This window comes from Eubalaena glacialis, chromosome 10 (assembly GCF_028564815.1).
Source record: "Eubalaena glacialis isolate mEubGla1 chromosome 10, mEubGla1.1.hap2.+ XY, whole genome shotgun sequence".
Classification (NCBI taxonomy): domain Eukaryota; kingdom Metazoa; phylum Chordata; class Mammalia; order Artiodactyla; family Balaenidae; genus Eubalaena; species Eubalaena glacialis.
In genome coordinates this window covers 42,986,250-43,006,597 of record NC_083725.1, presented here as the reverse complement: position 1 = coordinate 43,006,597, position 20,348 = coordinate 42,986,250, and the positions used below count along the sequence as shown (strand labels likewise).

At 35.9% G+C, this 20,348-nt stretch overlaps 1 protein-coding gene across 4 annotated transcripts in view; it reads right to left on the bottom strand.

The window, feature by feature from the left end:
* The window catches only part of TRPC6 (transient receptor potential cation channel subfamily C member 6), a 114,046-nt gene that overhangs the window by 11,621 nt on the left and 82,077 nt on the right, over positions 1-20,348 (bottom strand). For 3 of the 4 annotated variants that reach the window (XM_061202651.1, XM_061202652.1, XM_061202653.1), the window contains exons 3-9: positions 19,539-19,724; positions 17,489-17,653; positions 11,503-11,719; positions 5,433-5,666; positions 2,801-3,065; positions 1,076-1,271; positions 65-268 (exon numbers count right to left, since the gene is read on the bottom strand). In XM_061202651.1, coding sequence (XP_061058634.1) covers positions 65-268; positions 1,076-1,271; positions 2,801-3,065; positions 5,433-5,666; positions 11,503-11,719; positions 17,489-17,653; positions 19,539-19,724 — 1,467 coding nt within the window. The remainder of the gene's footprint in view (positions 1-64; positions 269-1,075; positions 1,272-2,800; positions 3,066-5,432; positions 5,667-11,502; positions 11,720-17,488; positions 17,654-19,538; positions 19,725-20,348) is intronic. The other variant, XM_061202654.1, reaches the window with a different exon arrangement.

The window sequence follows — 20,348 nt, the reverse complement described above, 5'->3', positions numbered from 1 at the left end:
GGCACAGTGGTTATAATGGTCTCAGCATTTAAAAATATAATTTTAAATTATCAAGTCAAATCACCTTGTTCATTTCCACATCCTCCTGGAAACCTTTTTTATGGCCCTGGAACAGCTCAGAAATCCATTTTTTAAGCCTCAGTAGGAGATAAAACAGGGACTTTGGACTTGGCACCAGGTTGAAGGGAACAGGAAGAGTTCTTCCCTCCTCAAAGTAGGAAAACCAAAGTTTGGCCCTTGCAAATTTCCACTCCACATCAGCATCATCCTACACAAATACATATGACAGTTCAGCCAGGAAATGCATAAAAAGAATTACTGGGATGCTTCTAACATTGCGTGACTAGATGGAAGTAATGATGCCTACAACACTCTCAGACCCCAAAGACCACTCCAAGATTTTTTCAAAAATGTTAAGGTACTATTCACACACTCTTTCCTAAATCTGCCTAAAATTTTATCAGGCTTATAGATCTATAGACCTCAAAACTTGCATGTGTTTATAAATACACTGAAAGATATAAATGCATTTTCTTACATTCTAGAAAACACTATGAAAAATTATTCACTTTTTTATTCTGCAACAGATCACTACTTTGATTAATTTGGGAGACAGACCAAGATTTCTGGAATAAAAATGTATACTATCACTCTGAATTTGAGAAAGGGTCAATTCTGAACATCACTCAAAACAAGATTTGGAGAATAGTGGTATTCGGAAGCAATAATTTTTAAAATAAAGTATAAATTCATGCTGATATAGTATTTCTAAACTCTAAAGGGTTTGTAAATAATAATAACAAATCACACAACATTTCTCATCTTTACGCCTTACTATCCCACCACACCCATAGATATTGTGTTTGGAAGCAAAGCATTAAAATTTTCTAGATTCCTGTATATAAAGTATACAAAAATATAGATATTCTCTACAGTATATACAGTATATAAAGAAGTATGTAAACAGGGAAAGAACAGATGGAAAGCAGTCTATACTGTCATCACCAATGCTGAGTTGATCCCTGGAATAGTGAAAACATGTAGCACATAGTATACAAATGTATAGAGATTATACCTCAATTTCCTGGAATGAACTGTTGATCATTGCAATTAACATATTTAGCAAAACGATGACCATGGTAACATTATAGACTCCATAAAGAACATAACCGATGTTTTCAATGAATTTGTGATTATAGTTGATGACCACTGATTTCACTTCAGAAAGTCCAAATATAGCCCAAAACAGTGTCTTAAAACTCTCTTCCACTCTGGGGAAAAAGAAGGAGAGAAAGGAAATGATAAAGTGTACAAATAAACAAAAATGGTACCATAATAAAAGTGAGTTGATTTAGTGTCTTTGAAAATTATTAGATATTCATGAGAAAACTCTTTACTTCCCTGAGCCTCATTTTTCTTTTCTGTAAAATGGGTACAATAATTATTTATTTCTAGGATTGTTGCAAGGATGAGGAAATATTGTGTATATGAAGCACATAGCTCACTATCTGGAACATTATAAGCACTCAGTAAATGTTAGCATAATTACATAACCACAGATATTAACATTTAAATAATCCATAGCTTTGGCAATGGAAGTGTTAAATGTATTACTTAATAAAAAATAATGCTATCTGTTAGAGTCCTTTTGGGTTTCCTGCTCATCTATACTTCCACTAATTTCCAATAAAAAGATTACAATAGTATGTGTCTTAAGGTGTCTTAAGGAAAATATGACAATATAAATATAGTCAATGTTACCAAAATCACTGACATGTCTTACATAGGAATTTCAATGCTTTAGGCATAATTATTGACCCTAAACTAAGCCCCTCTGCTTAGCCCAGGTGGTTTAATTTCTCTCATAAACTGAACTTTACAGGAATATGGGTAATAGGTTATGCTTCGGTCAATACTTATTGTAACACTGAATACCTAACATTTGAATAATGTATTCCAAACACACTTTATAAAAAACATGTGTGTCTATGGTGAACATAAGTTAAGAGATGTGACAGGGTGAGAGAGTGTCATGGACATATATACACTACCAAATGTAAAATAGATAACTAGTGGGAAGCAGCCGCATAGCACAGGGAGATCAGCTCGGTGCTTTGTGACCACCTAGAGGGGTGGGATAGGGAGGGTGGGAGGGAGGGAGATGCAAGAGGGAAGAGATATGGCAACATATGTATATGTGTAACTGATTCACTTTGTTGTAAAGCAGAAGCTAGCACACCATTGTAAAGCAATTATACTTCAATAAAGATGTTTAAAAAAAAAAAAAAAAAAGACTCTTGTCACTATTGATAACTTGGATTGTCTCAGTGATAAGATCCAACAAATTGAATTAGGAAGCAGCTGTTCTCATAGTCAGCATCCCAGGAGTCTGTAGTAAGCAGAAGGACACAGCAGTGAAGAGCACAGATGCTAGAGTTAGTGGACAAGGGACTATGTCCTGGCTTTTCTACCTACTAGCAGCTATGCAGTGTTCAGCACATCATTTAACTTTTCTGAACTTCAGTTTCCTTTTTTTTCCTGAAACAGACATAATAAAATGATGTGTGTGAGGTAGTTCCTAGCCTTAAAAATGTTAGCTACAATTACTTAATATTACGGAGGTTGCCTACATTATTGAGTTCTTCCAACCCATTTTAAAATCCTCTCATTTTGCTAAAGAGTAACTGGAGATGAAGTCTTTACCAAAACATTATTTATGCCATGGATGTATATGAACACTGTTAAGCTAACATTTATTTAATTGACCATCTCCATGATCAAGATATCTGAAAGCACATACGTTGTGAAGGCTTCGTTTTGCTTTGCACCAATGTAGTAGGAATAGAGGTTGAACATTCCAATCATAAAGGCCACAAACACCATGATGAATATGACCATGAACTTGAAGATGTCTTTCACTGTTCTTCCAAGTGATATCTGCAGAGGTCCAAAGCTTTCATTTGCTGGTAAAATGTAGGCTATTCTGGAGAAACTTAAAACTACAGCAATTGCATAAAGACCTTCAGATATAATTTGAGGATCAGAGGGGTCCCACTTTATCCTGGCTAGGAGAAAGGAAAGACAAGAGTCATGGTGAGTTTATTCAAGTTTTTTACTTAGGTAACTTCTTTTCTGGGATAGAAATAAAATTACATTAGCAATCCAGTTCCTGACGGAAGTCTTTTATCTTAAAGGGCTTCTTTAAGTGTCAGGTGTATTTGAGCTTCTGAATTTACTGAGAAAATTACCCCCCTGGTTTGCTGGAAGTTTTCCATAGGGTATAGCATAATGGTTAAGAGTACACATATATATGGAATCTAAAAAAAAAAAAAATGGTCATGAAGAACCTAGGGGCAAGACGGGAATAAAGACGCAGACCTACTAGAGAATGGACTTGAGGACAGAGGGAGGGGGAAGGGTAAGCTGGGACAAAGTGAGAGAGTGGCATGGACATATATACACTACCAAATGTAAAATAGATAGCTAGTGGGAAGCAGTCTCATAGCACAGGGAGATCAGCTCGATGCTTTGTGACCAGCTAGAAGGGTGGGACAGGGAGGGTGGGAGGGAGGGAGATGCAAGAGGGAAGAGATATGGGGATGTATGTATATGTATAACTGATTCACTTTGTTATAAAGCAGAAACTAACACACCACTGTAAAGCAATTATACTCCAATAAAAATGTTAAAAAAAAAAGAGTACAAACTGTGGACTCAGCATATGTAAAAATTCCAATATCTACCTGTCTATCTATCTATAATTCAGCTGGAAGAACTGGTACAAATTACTTATCTTAGTTTTATTTTCCCATCTTTAAAAATGAGATAATACAGCTTCTACCTCTGTCATCTGTTGTGAGAATCCAGTAAGTCAACATACATTCAGTGTTTAGAAACTGCTTGGCACTAACTAAATGATAGCATTTACTATTTAATCTTAAACTATAATAAAAGAAAAAAAGGCCCTAAATAAATGATATCATTATTTATTCTTAAACTATAATTACACTATAATGTAATTTGGGGCTTCTGGAGTTATTTAACTTACTAAAGTAATTTATATCGGTCACTCAAGTCTATTTTTATCATAAAAATATAGTAATTATTCACTTATGAATTTTTCTGGCATTATTACATCAGGTCATCAAAAACCTAATTAAGAAACCATTATGAAGAAAGCAGTGTGTAGGAAAGAGGAAAAATATAATTATAAATTTGTATTTGCTTATTTGCTGAGAAGTGGAATCAGGAAAGGATACAAAAAACTAATAAAAGCAGTTTCCTTTTTTATAGCACTTTGAATATAAGCACAATATATAAATAGATAGTTCTGACTTTAAAATTCCATATAATAAAAATTTTTGTTATAAAATAATGGCTACATTCCCTGTGCTGTATATCCTTGTATAAAAGCCCTACATTATGCACTAAAAGTTGTTAATTAAATATTAAAATAAATATTAAAAAGAAATAATGAAAAAGAAATCCCTATGTGATATAGCCAGTAAAACCCATAGAGATGTCAATTGACTTGTTAACTGACGTCTTATCAGAGGATCTGAAATAGGTATTCAAAGAGAATCTTTTTTCCCCACTCTAGGTTTCTACAAGGAGAGATTTTCCCTAAGCAAATAACTGAACCTATTTCTATCGCTTAGTCACTATCTTCCTGGGGAGGTGGAATGACTTATCTGATTACTGAACTGGGGTGGAAACTGAGCATACTTGGTTCAGCTCTGCCCTCTTTTTTCTTGAGAATTTTCCTCTGGTCTTCCATGGGGGAATCTCACATGATAAGACACTTGCTGCCATACCCCTCTTTGGGGAAGACTGCCCTGTCCATTGCTGTCCATACATCTGCCTAAGACTGGGGTTCAATATTACTGAGCCGGCTGGCTAATAAACTCAGAATTATGTCATCCACCCTGAACTTTGTCAGTACTCGAGGTGATGATCTGGCCTCTGTGTTCGCTTTTGGTTTTATCTCTCATCTAGTTTCAAAGACTGGGTGAGAAAAAGTGGTGTTATTTATTGGGGGCCCTCTAGAGCCTCCAATGATTCCTTTGCTTTCAAATAGTTTATATGCCTTAAATGGAAATGGTACTTAAATGTGTACTATTTTTAATGGACAAGAGGAAAAAAATAAATCCAAGATATAATACAGGCATTCTCAATGAAGTTTTGTGGTTAGCCAATTAAACCCAGAGATAAAGTGAAATGATTCTTGTGATTAAAAGAGGTTTCCAGCCAGAAGAAATATCAAGGGAAGAGGTAGAAAGCATACTTCTTCAGATACAGATACTCTGAAGAAGCTGGAGACTGACCAACAATTCTATGAGAGCTGAGTAGTAATCAAACTGTTACTGATGTGTACTTTTATAAGAAAATTCTGCATTTTATAAACTTATATTGACTGTGTCCTATAAACTCACCCAAATTGTAGTATTTCACATTGTCTCCCAATGTGACTTTTGTCAAATCCTTCAAAGTATCATTTGCATCAATGATGCTCTGGGCTTTGGAAGCATGCCAAAATGCCATGAATCTTGCAATGAATGATGCCGCAAAGATTGCCAACATTCCAAAATCAAGCATATTCCACAACTCAAACAAGTACTCCTTGGGGCCTTGAGTCCAAATTTCTTTACATTCAGTCCATATCATGCCTGTATTAGAAAGAGGTTAAAATATCAATCCAACTTCATTCCAGCTTTAGCTCTTCAATAAAACAAAATAAATTTGAAAGATCTCAGGCTGATAGTCAAAACCCTTCAAAATTTGGCCTCATCCCACCCATCCAGCCGTAATTATCCTGTCCCCACAAATCCTAGAGTCCAACAATATCAGTGCATTACCTTATAGCAATTTGACAAATTTCATCAAGGGCATTCAATCAACAAACATGATTTGACCCATTAATTCTATACATAAAAATACATTAATAAGATGTTCATTGTAGGGTTCTTTATAATAATCAAACCATACAAACACACCCACATTCACACACTCAAAATAGAAGTAACCATGGGACTTCTACATATGGGATATTATGCAGCCATTTCATATGATATTTTAATTACCATGGGATAGTGGCCACAAGAATGTACCTCACAGACCTCCAACTACAGGAATTTAATTGGCCATGGGCCTCAGCTACAGCACTCTGAAAACTACTGCCACTTTTGCCCTAAGGCCATGCTTCCCATGGGCTGCTCCCGAACAATGACTGAGGGCACTCCTTCTTCAGAGACATGGGACTCCTTTGATGGCTGACTTTGGCTCAAGGATTTCCTGACGGCCTTGTTAAACTTTCTTTAGACTGGATGGAGATCTAGGATACTTCTACCCTACTTTCCTTCCCTCTCTCCTTCCCTCAAGATCAGACTTGCATCCCAGTCTTACAGCCCTTGCAGTTCTCTTCAGTTCTCTCCCATTTTCTCTCACATGGAATTTCCTTAATAACATTGTTGTACGTTAAATCCTGTCTTGCATATGCTTCTTGGAGGACCTGGACTAATACACATTGGAAAATGTTTATGTCATAAACATTCAAGCATGCTAAGTAAAAATGTTATATATTGTATGACTTTATGTTTAAAACAAGCATATAAAAGACTAGAAGTAATTACAGGAACACATTAATAGTAGTTGTCTCTTGATGGTAGAATTATTAATAATGTTGCATATACGCTCTAAAACTTAATGTGGTACTCAGGAGCATAGGTTTTGGAATTAGCCTGCCGCAGATTTGAGACTTTGCTCTTCCACTTATTAGCTGTGTAATCCTTGGCAACTTATTTAAACTTTCTAAAACTCAATTTGGAAAACGGGGATGATAATAGTTTGTACCTACTTCATAGGATTGTTATAAGACTTAAATAACACATGTAAAATGCACAGCACAGTGCCTGGCACTTGAAAAAATAACTAACATTGATTGAGCATTTACTATTTAAAATTTTCTATGTCTGGCACACATTTTCTTTTTTCATCTGAAAAATCTTACTTTATTAAAAAGAAGTTACTTTACCCCTATTATCTTTAGATCCCTATGCTCTGATGTCCCGCCTCCTCCTAGAGCCATCTGGAGAAATACAAGCCAAACTCCAACAATTCATCAAAGCCTACCTCCATCAAGAAGTCTCCACGGTCCCTTAGTTGAAATTAATCTTCTCCCCTTTCTCCTACCAACCACCTTCTCCAAGACCCCACATTTGTCATGAATCTTTATCAAAGAACCTGCCATGTGAATGACTGTAGAGCCCTTCAGGGGTTTAAAAAAGCCATGGTCTCCGCTCTTCCAACAGCTTACTATGTGCTTTTCTCAAAATGATCATTCACTGTAGCACGCAACTTACTTATTTGGAATTATTCCAAATTCAGAGGAGACTAGAATTGAATTCATATATACTTTAGTGGATCAGATTTAAAACAGGGAACACTACATGTGTACACTCATGCACACATACGTGCACGCACACAACGATGAGCAGGGGTGAGAAAAATCTGAGGGCGCCCTTTTTTTGTGGTCCCTGGATTGCTGCCAGCTTCCTCAACAGGACAAAAGGGTAGTTTAGAGGAACTGAAGAATAGGGATTAAAGGGCGGTTTAAATTCATATCGTTTAGTTGTTTTCAAAGCTTCTCTCCTTCTTCCTCTCACTTCTCCATCTTCTCTCTCTTTAAGATGTACAGTTTTTGGTAAAAAATGATATCTCACCAAAGCTTAAAAAATAAAACAGATCCAGCGAACTCTTCTGTTTGAAGGAAGAGTTCCCGTCTTATTTCCCCTGTGGACCCCCAGGAGCTGTCAAGCATAGATTGAAATCCCCCATCTAGTCCAACTTCTCCAGCGAGCAGGGGACTTCTCCACAGGGTTGAGCCCCTGCTGGAATTCGTCCTGAATGACTACTTCTGAAGATGGCTCATCCCATTGTTGACTTTTTAGGAAGCCTCCCTTCACTGTGGACCTGTTAGTGCTAATTCTGCCCTTAAGAGAAGAGAATGAGTCTGCTCTCTCTGCCTTTAAATTTCTTAAAACAAAACAGAATAAAACAAAGCAAAAACACCTGTGCACTCATTAAATCTATGCTTCTACAGCAGAGGCAGGTTTCCCACGAAGCTAATAAAATTTAACCTTCAAGATGCCTTATCTGCACAGGCTCCTCCTAGGGCTCTGTTTTGTCTTATTTTTCTCTAAAGGGGGCCCTCCAAATAACTAAACCTCCGGCTCCACAATCCCGGGGTTCTGCCCTACCTCCACACTCCGGAGTAAGCTTCCCCAATTTCCACAAGTGCTGTTCCGTGGAAGAGCCACTCCCTTTTCCGGTTGCTTTCAATTTGGGATGCTCCCTAGTTTGCCAATTGCCTGCAGACGGGATGTGGCCAGAGCGTGGAGCCGGGATGTAATTACGGCCCTTGCCTGCAGTCCTCTTTCTGTTGAAGGGTCAACCCAGCATTGCATTTGCTTCCTCAGCAGCTTACACTGGACATTAGGTTCAAAAGTGCTCCTTAGGTGAAGTGTCATCAAGCGTGTCTCCCCCTCCCTGTGTTCCTGCTACACTTCTCATTGGTTTCAGCTTGCCCTTCAGCCTTGTCAAGATCTCCTGGAATGTCAATTCCATCATCCAGCCTTTCAACTTTTTGTCTACTAAAAATTATATAAATTTGCTTTCTGTGACCAATAATGTCAGTCTTTTCCCTCAAGCCAACTAGCATCTTGACCTAAGTAGTCCACTTCTTATTAATATTTCCAGAAAGTACAGCAACTGTCTTTAAAGAATAACTTCAAAAAGGAAAATAAATACCAGTGTCAGAAATTGAACCAGGAGTCTAACATATGCTACAAAGTATCAGCTGTCCATTCTGAGTTGTTCCTTGTTTTCCCTTTAAATGAATACTGTGAGATCATCTCTGAATCTCAGACACAAAGGTTATCCAGCCAGTTGTTCCAAGGAAAATGCTTTTATTCATAAAATTAAAAGTTAACATTCTTGGTTTAGGTTTCCAAGTGAAAAAGGAAAAACTTCCAATGTTTATATTAAAATATTAGTATGAGGAGAGTCAATTATTTTTGATAAAGAATAAAATGAACATTCATTGTATTTAATCCTCTTACATAAAATTTAATGTTTTCAAAGTTTAATCTTGAACTGAAGTGTCATATCTTGCTTAATATGTCTTCAGTAGGAAATACCACTTCCATATAAAACACATGAACTCTTAATGAAGAGTTTAATAGTAATCATAGTTATCTGAAATTTATTAAACATTTCCTATGTGCCCAGTGCTGTAATATGTACTTTAAACATACTAACATAAAAAAAAAACCTATAACATATAGGCTCTTAGCTTGAGGTAAAGGTAATGTCCAAATGATCATTCTTATTTTAAATCAAATATTCAAAGTGAAATGTAATTTATTTCTTATAGCATTATGTTATAAGGTAAATATCAATTAAATTCGAAAAGAAAAAGTGGAAAATCAAACTCTTCTTTATCTAAGGTTTACTTTAGTGATGCAATTCACATGTTAAGACACTATATTTCTCCTTGGAACATTTCCAGGAAATGAAGTGATTCAGAAGTTTTGAATAACTCTCAATGCTGTTGAATTACCTCATATGCATTTAAAGTGATCATATGGTAATTTGTATAGTGCTTCATAGTATTTCAATTGATCATCCTATCAGCCCCAGTATGAGGAAGCCAAGAAGACATCCCCTGCCCTAGAAGTGATATAAAACTGACTGCAGATGCTTCTCCAGATCACTGGAAGAGAACCAAGCTTATGGGCTACCAATGGTTTTGTATAAAGATTCCTTGAGCCCTCTTCTCTTGACACTCTCCACATGTACACCTTAGGTGACTTCATGCATAGTCAGGGCCTTATGAGGATTGCTGAAACTTTATCCACAGCCTGGCTTCTCCCAGGGGTTGCATTTTAGTGGACATCTTCAACTGGAAATCCCATGGGCACTTCAAAGTCAATCACAACCCAAACTTACCTACCAGCTTTTCATTCTCCCAGTCTCAAGCATGATCTTCCCTCTATATTCTTCCTCCTAGAGACTTGCAGTCGCCACCTAGTAATCCAAGGCAGAATCCACAGCTCTCCCCTTCCATGTACAATACATCACCAAGTTCTTTGAAGCGTGTCTTTTAAGAAGCTCTCAACTCCTTTCCCCACGCCCTGACTTCTGGCCCCATGTTCCTCACAGGGATCACTTCAATTGTCTCTCAGCCTCCACACTCACCCCTCCCCAAAGCCACCCTCTACCTCACAACCACTGTGACCTTTCTAAAATGTGATGGATCACATCACCAACAGCTGAAAATCATCCTCTGGCCATGTCACCACCCTTATCTCCCATCACCCACATCCATAAGTGAACCTGCATTATAGCTGGACCTAACACATGACTTTGCAAATGAGGTGCCAGCTGTCGACCTAGTTTCACATCTTTGCATCTAACATTTTGCATCCATGCCTTGCTAGCCTTACTCCCCATAAACACTCTGTAGGATTAACATGTCCTTATCTTCAAAGTCTCAGATTGAACATACTGTTCAGGGAGGCCTCCTTCGCCCCGTCCACACCCCACCCCATTCAGATTTAGATGCCCAATCCATATGTGTTCATAACACCCTAATAGCTCCTCAGTTACAGTATGTGTCACATAGGTTTTCTTTATTGATTTACTTATTGACCTGCCCCCTCCCCCCAGACTTAACTTCCTTGACTATAAAGACTGCATTTCATTCACTTCAGTATCCTCATTACCTAATGAGGGCACTTTGTTAGACAGCTATTAGGTAGGTAATAGCTACTGACTTTATTCATTCATAAATATCCAATTGAAATATCTTTCATTTGCATTATATTTAATGACAAGCCATATGGATGATTGATTCTAAAGACAAATAGCATAGTAATTAAGACCACATTCCCTCTGTTTCACTTACCATCTGGGAGATCTAAAGCAAATTAATCCTCACATTAATGCTGTAGTGTAGACATTATTATATGACAGATTGGACCACTAAGGCACAAACAGAGTGCGTGATATGATGTATGTAAAGTGATTTGAACAGTTCTTGGGACATAACAAATGTTCAATAGATGTGAGTGACTACTACCTTCAGTTCCTATTAAATTGCAATGTAAAATCATGTGGTTATTTTTAAACTTGAAGTCACAGCTCTTCTAAAACACGAATGGCAGTTTTTCATCACTGGCAGGGTTTGATTCATACTATCCTGTTCATTTTCTTCCTGGGTTTTTCTTGGAAATCTAAAAAGCATGTGGCATGTGAGAAGACTGTGGTACTGATAATGAACCCAAGATAACTGTGCTTTAAAAACAACAACAAAAAATTCGTGCTGTGTGGAGCATTGTATCATGCTGTATACATCTGTATAACTGATGTGTGAGGGAATCAGTGTCATTCAGTCCTACTGCTAAGGCTGTAAAAATAAATGATGACAGAAAAATCAGTCTTTACCTATTACCCAGGAAATAATGAGCATCTCCATCCATGAGAAGCAGGAGGTTTTCATCCTGAACAGCTGTTTTGCATTATCTGTGCTGGTTTCATTAGGAAGGAGTTTGGTGCCTTCAAATCTGTCAGCTGCATTCATGACTAGTAGTCCCAGAAAAATGGTGAAGGAGGCTGCATGTGCTACAAACTTCATGAATGGGCCACGCATTATCTTCCCCATCTGCCACAACACACACCAAAAGAAAATCTTAGCTTTGTTCTGTACATTTTGCAAAACACACATGCGTATACACAAGAATAAATATCTGTGCACTCCAATGGTCTCCTAAGATAATTATGTACCTTTATATAACTAATAATAGAAAAATAATTCCTTATGCGGATATAAAATTTTGGTCACGTTGCTCAGCTACATATGCTGATATTCTGGATTGATAGTTAAATAAATTAACTTCTATTCAATGACATTTAAGTTCTTAAGATATTATATATAATACTGACAAAATATTTTATGAACATAGTAATGACAAAAGGCAGAGCATAGTATCACCACTATTCATAAAAAGAAAACTAATTTAGTGGGTGTGAAGTATTGAGGAAGCAGCAATGAAAATATTAACCTGAATCTGCTTTACAGTGTATACACCCTTGGTTGATATTTGTCTGCTGGTTGTCCTCATGTGTATTTCACTGACATGGGTGCAAATCAGGCTTCAAGTGATGCTGTAAATGGAGTAAGAGTCAGGAGTACGAAGAAGAGAACTCCCAGCCCAGGACAGGACAGCAGGGCAGTACCCATCACGTACTGGAAAGATGTCCTGGAATGACACTGGATTGAAAAAAGTCCAAGTGTCTGTCTTTTTTTTTTTTAACATCTCTAAATCTTTAAATATGGGATAGGAGCAAAAGGTTAAAACATTTGGTCTCACGTTGGGAAGGGAGTTTTGAGGAAGAATGGGTGAATTCACTGGAGCTGGCCCAGGCAACAGAAACCAAGTAGGGGGTGGGTCTCAGGTGCAGAGGCTGGAAACGGGGACTCAACGGGACCAGTTTGTAAGGGTGGCTGTAGGGTCTTCAAACCGTTTTTTATATTTTCAAAAGCCTATTGGAAATCACTTTATATTTGCTGTTCATAGGCTTCGGGAAAAGTTTTAAAAAAAAAGTTTTGTGGGATTTTTTGGCTAGAATTGCATCAGTGTGGTAAAAAATGCAGATTGGCAATTACATACATCTCTGGTCACATAACCAACACATTTTAGGTTCAGGTTCCAGTTTCATTCCCTCATTAGCTGAGTAGCAATGAGTGAATTTCCTAAATTATGTGAAAGTCAGATTCTTCATATGAAATTTGGAGACAGTAAAAGCTCTTGTGCATCTATAGTACAGGAATCATTTCCATCTAAGATGCACGAATCCTAGCTGGGGCAGAGGGATGGTGTGTGCCCAGGATGTGTCTCAAGGGCTCTGTGTATCCCCTGTAATGGTAAACAAAACTCAAATACATGTATGCAAGGATTTTTTCTTAGGAGAGGGCCATTAGCTTTCGACAGCTTTTCAAACGAGTTTATTATTACAGAAAAATGTAAAAATTAATAATAATACCACCAACACTTGGCCAGTACTTGTATGTACTGTTTTAAGTGCTTTACCCTGTTAATTTCATGATATAATTACAACAATACAAAGAGGTATATGCTGCTGAAATGCCCATTTCATGGATGAAGAAACTGAGGAAGTGAGGTCCAGAAACTAGCTTAAAGGTCACACAGCTTATAAGTGGTAGAGCTGGAATCTGAACCCAGGCATACTTGTTTGAGGTAATGTTTCTATTTGGTTTACAAAACAAGTTCATATTTGCTCATTGAAGTATATATATATGTAAATTCTTAGAGAACAAACGGTTCTAAGATTTTAAAAAGCTAAATGCTATAATGGTAGGAATGCAATCAATGTTCTCTGTTCCTACACACTTTATCTGTCTATATGGTTTTCAAAATCATAAAAGTTAGAGCTAGGATGAATCACATAGTTTAGTCCCTTCTCTCTTGATATTTAGAATCTTAGGCCAGGCAGAATGTCAGGGTGTGCGTGCATGCATGCATGTTTGTGTGTGTGTGTGTGTGTTTATCTAGATCAATCGCTCTATCTATCTAGTTTTAAGCCAGTGGATCTATACAGTTAGATATGTTGCAGACCCAATCCAAAGTTACTTTGTAAAAGGTTGCTGTAAAAATGTTGTCCAAAAACCATACTTCCATAAGTAAATGCTCATTAGATCGAATCAAAGAGTATTTTTTGTGTTTTTTTAAGATCTTGTTTAAATAGAACTCTCAAATAAAGTTAAAACAAATGGGAGAGAAAGTAGGTTTGATTTTCTTTTGCCTATTGTCCTTAGCAATGTTTTCTAAAAAAATATGGACTATTAAAAACTGAACATTAATGCGACATTAATTTCTTTTCCTATGGTGTGCCACATATACAATTTTAATTCTACATTTGCTTTATATACAATTTATTGTAATCATGGCTATTTAATCATGTTTTATATAGGATTTACTCACGTGTACAAGATTTATTTAATCATTTATTGCAAGGTTCAATATCTTCCTGGTGAAAAGAGCTATTATTATAAATATTAAACCAATTTTTTAAAGTTCTCAGTTTATTTGACTGTTGTGGAAAACTGGGATTGGGGCATTGACTATTAGTAGTAAAATCCATGGAAAACTTATTTACTCCCTGCTTTGTTCAGGAGAGAATCAGAGGCGGCCTTCAAAATACAAAATTACGAAAAACTCAAGAGAGCACAAATTAAAATAGGAGAAGGAGAAGAGAAAAGGCTGGAGACATAAAACGGGGTGAGAATACAGCTACCCACATTAGAGTGTGCCTCAAGCCTGAGAGGTCTGGAACTTGAGTTCAGCTGTCTGGACACATCTAAAGCCAACGTTCAGTAATTCAGGGCACGGTGTCTGATCTGCCCCTCGCTCCTGACCTGCCTCACCTTCCTTCTTCCCTGGGTTCCTGGTTCTTACACAATATGACTCCTTTATTTTATTCAGAAGGGAGAGAAGAGAATCAAACCAGGGACTTTTGTTGCTTACTAAATATATACCACCAAACGTAAAATACATAGCTAGTGGGAAGCAGCCGCATAGCACAGGGAGATCAGCTCAGTGCTTTGTGACCACCCAGAGGGGTGGAATAGGGAGGGTGGGAGGGAGACGCAAGAGGGAGGATATATGGGGATATATGTATAACTGATTCACTTTGTTATAAAGCAGAAACTAACACACCATTGTAAAGCAATTATACGCCAATAAAGATGTTTAAAAAATAATAATAAATAAATAAAAATTTTAAAAAAGAAAACAAGTAAACACATAAACAAAAAACAAACAAAAAGTTGGTTGACAGGAAACTAAAATGGTGTGTTTGGATAGTCATATCTTCTATTTCTTATTACAAATCATTGAGAGTTGTGTTTCTCTTCAAACCAAAGGAGATTCTGGCACCACTCAATGGACTTTAGGAACTGAAGTGAGTTATTCATTTTAGTAAAATTTGTCATCTCTATATTCTGTAACGTAAACAGACTTCTAAAAAATAACTGTAAAGAAACATTGAACAAGGTGAAAAATTGATGTACCTGGAAAAATGACTGAAAGTAAGCACTGAAAGAAATACCTGCTTTTAAATATTATATCATACTCTTTTTAAGTATTTACTGATGATCAAATAACTATCAAATACCAATAGTAGCAGAAAAGGTTGAAGATAGCTTAAGCCAAAATGATTTGAAATCACAGCATGACCTATTTTTACTATAATGAGTATAAAATACATTTGGGTTATGGTGGAAAAAGAGAACAAGTAAGGACAAAAAGAATTTCTTAAAGAAAAGAGCAGACTTGAGGAAAGAAAACCAAACTTTAAATAGAAACAGGGACTCTGTCAAGGTGCATAGGCCTGCAATTTGATCTCACTTAATTTTCATGGATGCTTTGGAATTTTTTAATATTTTAAATAATATTTTAAATAAAAGCATCAATATAGCTTGAGCAATCTCCCCCCATTTAAAAAAAATCAATTCTCTAAACTGTAAATAATATTTATATATATTACTAAAGGGAAAAATGTAAAATAGATTTTATCATCATGCTTCAAACATTAAATAACAGTAAAATAGATTTTAGATATGAGAAAAAATACCTTGACAGTGTCCTTTTAATTTGATTATTTGCCTCAGGGTTCATAAACGAGGATGGAAAACAGATGCCAGAAAGAAACATGGCCAGGGAAGAAGAAATAGTGAAGGAAATCAGGTTAATTAGGATTCAATCAAAATTTAAGAAATGTGCGACTCTAAGGACTGCCAAAACTAGTCTGTCAAAACACCAAACCCTCTGGAAGGCATTATGCTTTTGAACTCACTGGATATGGGGAGGGACAATTATTCACTTTAGAAAAGATACTGTAATTTAACTGATCACAGAGTAATAACAAGGATAATTCAGAACCCCCCCCTCCACTTTTAATTCAGCTTAAATCTCTGAAGACCCAGGAAATGTGATTAGAAGCAGAACAGAGACTACATACATAGATGTAGCCTATGTTCTAGTAAGGAGAATTAATTCTTTTTTCAAAGTGAAATCTGTCATTCCTATGAAAAAGGGAAGAAAAGAAAAATCTTAACTTTCTAGAAAAAAATCCATGCTATAAATTTCTAATTCTAGTAAATATCACTATTTTCACTTTATTTTCCTCCTTTATATTTTATTTATAAATATATAAGGCCAACTTTTGGCCTTATATATTTAAGGGAAAAACATTTATGATGACAGATTTTACCCTCAGGAGAAAATGCCAAGTTTCCAGCAGTTCCTATCATCATCACTGGAAGTAATTATGAAGTTCCCACTATGTGAAAAAGGCTTTAAACCAGCTTCCTACCATGAGCCACTTACTAACATTCCTATAAGGTTAAATCACCAAATATATGACTAAGTAATAATAAGAAGAAAATATGTTGGTAATGGTGATATATGTCTTTGCACCCACATATTACAAATATTTGAAAATGAGTCATGCCCAGATTTAACAACAGCAAGTGATTCAACTGGCATATCTACATGGCACATAAATAGATGGTCCAGCAGACATTTCAGCCACATAGCTTTAGAATTATTTCAGCCTGACTCTAAGAGTTGAAACTTAGACAGTTCCAGAAATGTGGCTTCAAAAACATGAAGAATAAGATTGTTGGCAATGCAGGGCAGACAAATCTCTATGCTTGTTAACAGAATGACAGGTCAACATTTTCCAAACTTCTTCTGTCGCACTAATGAAAGGCTAGGTCCATCTGAACAAATTAATTTCATCCAATTCTGGGCAGAGTTTGCCAAAAACAAAAAAAACAAAAAAAACAAAAAAACAGGCTATCTTTGTTGTCAGGTTACAATGTACTCTGTCCTTAAAACAAATAGTCTTCATTGAAACAAGCATTATAGAATATTTACACAATTGTCCTTTATTTATATTAAGATTTATCTGGTCATAATCGCTAAAATAAATACAAAACAAAAACTTTCATCTCAAATTTTGCCAGAGGAGAAATAACAAAAGGAAACATGTTCTTTTAGGGTGTTATTTGAGATATCTGCTCAATGCATACCTCATCAAAAATGTAAAAATATATGCATAGGCGTAACTAGAGGGAAGACAAATAGGAAATATACTGAGGTTTTCTTTGGCATATTAATAGTGGTAATATTACAGGTGAATTTTCTCTTTCCATTGCTTTCTTTATTTCTCATAGCAAATATATGTTATTTTTATAATATTAAAAACAATAAGATTATTTAAACCCAACTCTGACTTTCCTGAAATTTTTATTTGGGAAATAGAATTTTCTTTGCTTAACTGGCTCTGATATATAAACCAAATACACTTCTAGGAGATAACAGAGGTGCAGGCTTCACAGACATACCTTGCTGCATGGAGCAAACCAGTAAATGAGAGCCAGGAAAGGCAGTCCGATGGCAACGGCGAGGACCACAAGAAACTTGACTGCCATGGTCTGCTGCCGCAAACCAGAAAGGTTCTCATACCATATGGACAAAAGCTGCTGTTGACAGTTTGGATGAGCTACAAACTAGGAGGGGAGTGACAAAACATTTAACAGCTTGATTAAAGATTCAGCATAAACTCTTTTCTTGCATTCTAATATTATGTTCTGTTCTTGCTCATGAAAAATATTGTTAGAATTAAAGAACAAATGTAAAATATCTAGCGGACAGGTATCAAGCAAGATGGCAGGGGGTTCTAATATGTATTACATAAATTCAAAGATTCCAACTTTTGCTTTATGACTAATGGGTTTTCTTTCAAAGCATAAACAAATTTTGGAAATTTAATATTGGAAAAAGATTCATCAATATTTTACAACAGGACTTTTATATGTTTTGTCCATCTAGAAGGAGTGATATAAAGATCCTGCTAGATCAGATGTCTAAATACTTTTTTTAAAAAGTATACGACCTTTTCTGCACTGACCTAAAATGCTAAACTTATTTTATACTAGGCTCCCATTTGCGTATGGGTCTTTTTCTGGACTGCCTGTTCTATTCCACTGATATTTCTTTTTATTCCTGCACCATAAACTCTTTCAATTAAGAAAACTTTATAATTAAATTTCACTGTTTATTTTCAGAATTTTTTTATTCTTACATATTTATTGCTTACAAATGAACCCTACATATGACAGAGAGCTGCATTATTTAATATACAAAAAACAACAACTCAAAATAACAATTGGTAAAGAATATTAAAAATTAGACAAAGGACAGGTTATATAAAGGAACTAAAAATGTTTCTTAAGGATGGTTAACCTGGAAGATAATTAAATCAAGATACAATGTTTGTCTTCTCAGAATGGTAAGGTTTAATAATACCCATTATGTAGCACAGGGAGATCAGCTCTGTGCTTTGCGATGACCTAGAGGGGTGGGATAGGGAGGATGGAAGGGAGGCTCAAGAGGGAGGGGATATGGGGACATGTGTATGCATATGGCTGATTCCCTTTGTTGTGCAACAGAAACTAACACAGTATTGTGAAGTAATTATACTCCAATAAAGATCTATTTTAAAAAAAGAAAAAAATAATAATACCCATTATGAGTGGAAGAAATAATCCCTCTCACACACTGTTGACATGTGTAAACTGGTGCACCTTTTTTGAAGGGAAATTTAGCAAATGTTTTGAAATAACAAAAAAATAAAGAAAATAATAAACACCCTTAAATAGTAAACTGACTAAATGAACATAACGATATAAATAAACATAACGATATGCAGCCTTTGAAAAGATTAAGTGGATGTTTATTTACTGATATGTGAAGATGTCCAAGGTATAAATTTATGGAGAGAAATATAATATTGATTAACTACTCTCCGTTAAGAATTGAGAAGACAGAAAGAGGGCATGTCTATATTGTTTGAAAGCTTACCATAAGTCTGTGTTACTTTTATTAGAAAACCTACCTTTAAAAACTGTTTTTTTTAAAAGATATCTTACATAACCTAAGAAAGCAGTCAAGGATAGGGGGCACCACATGAAGACAGAGATAAAAATACTCCACAAATAAAGATGAAGGAGATTCAAATGCTCTAAAGAAGGAATAGAAGGCATTAGTCTGGAATTGGAATATATTAACAAATGGGAAAACCGAGTTGGGTCTTAAATAATGATGTTCCTATCCTATAACAAATGCCTTGTAGTTTGAACACACAAAGTCATTTTTATATCATTAGTTAAGTAAAAGAAAGTGTCAATCACTGCATATACAAGTCTAGGTTTTAAAGACTGGCATTAGTGTAGGTTAAATGCCTCACAACCAGGCACTTAGAATTGTTAGAGAACCTACCTAGTGCAATTAATTAGAAAAACCCAGCTCAATCTAATTATGCCAACCTTTCATCCTGATTTAGCACCAATAAAAACTGAAATAATGTAAAAGGGGCTTCAGGCCTGACCTTACTTTTTTTACGTCATATTTAATGGCAAGTTTTAAACGGCTGAGATTTGGACGACCATGATCTCCACCACTGTGGTGTATTTCAACATCCCCGTTCAGAATGGCCTCTACTTCTTCGGTATTTCTGCACAGATCGAGGAGTCCAACAACAAAATCTTTGCACTGCATTGACAGTTTTTTGTAGTCATTCTAGGAAAGACAAAGCAAAGCAAAAAACAATAATGTAGAAGTAGCAAATTTTACTATGTTATGCTGCAGAATTTATCAGTGATTTGACAGTCTGTAGAGGAAAAAACCTCTATTTTTAGGTTTACTATTCTTTTAACATCTTCAGTTGCTGTTCTGCTGAGTGATCTCTGAAATATCCTAGCACAATAAAGATTTTCTTTATATCCTGAAAGAGGAAATTTGTCTAAAACATAACCAAAGTTATCAAAAAGTACTGCACTGTGCCAAACTCATCTGCTGATTCAGGAGAAATATAAAGTAAGCAACGTTTCCCACAGCATGCTCATACTATTTTGCATACATGTATCTCTTATGTTCATAACTTCATCAGCTAGGCACATAATATATATTTGCTAGACAAAAGCAAACATATATCACTTATCTATTTACTAAATTGTTACTGAGGAACTTTATGTACCAAACACAGGGTCAAAAGACGAGATCTAATATAACGTCTGCAAATTGAGATTCTTCTCTTTGGAGAAAAGGAAATTGAATGAAAATGCTTTCACTGTAATTTACTGCTGATGAACTAATGGTATTTTGGGAGGATTTAGAGAGTACAGATCATATTTAAACACCAAA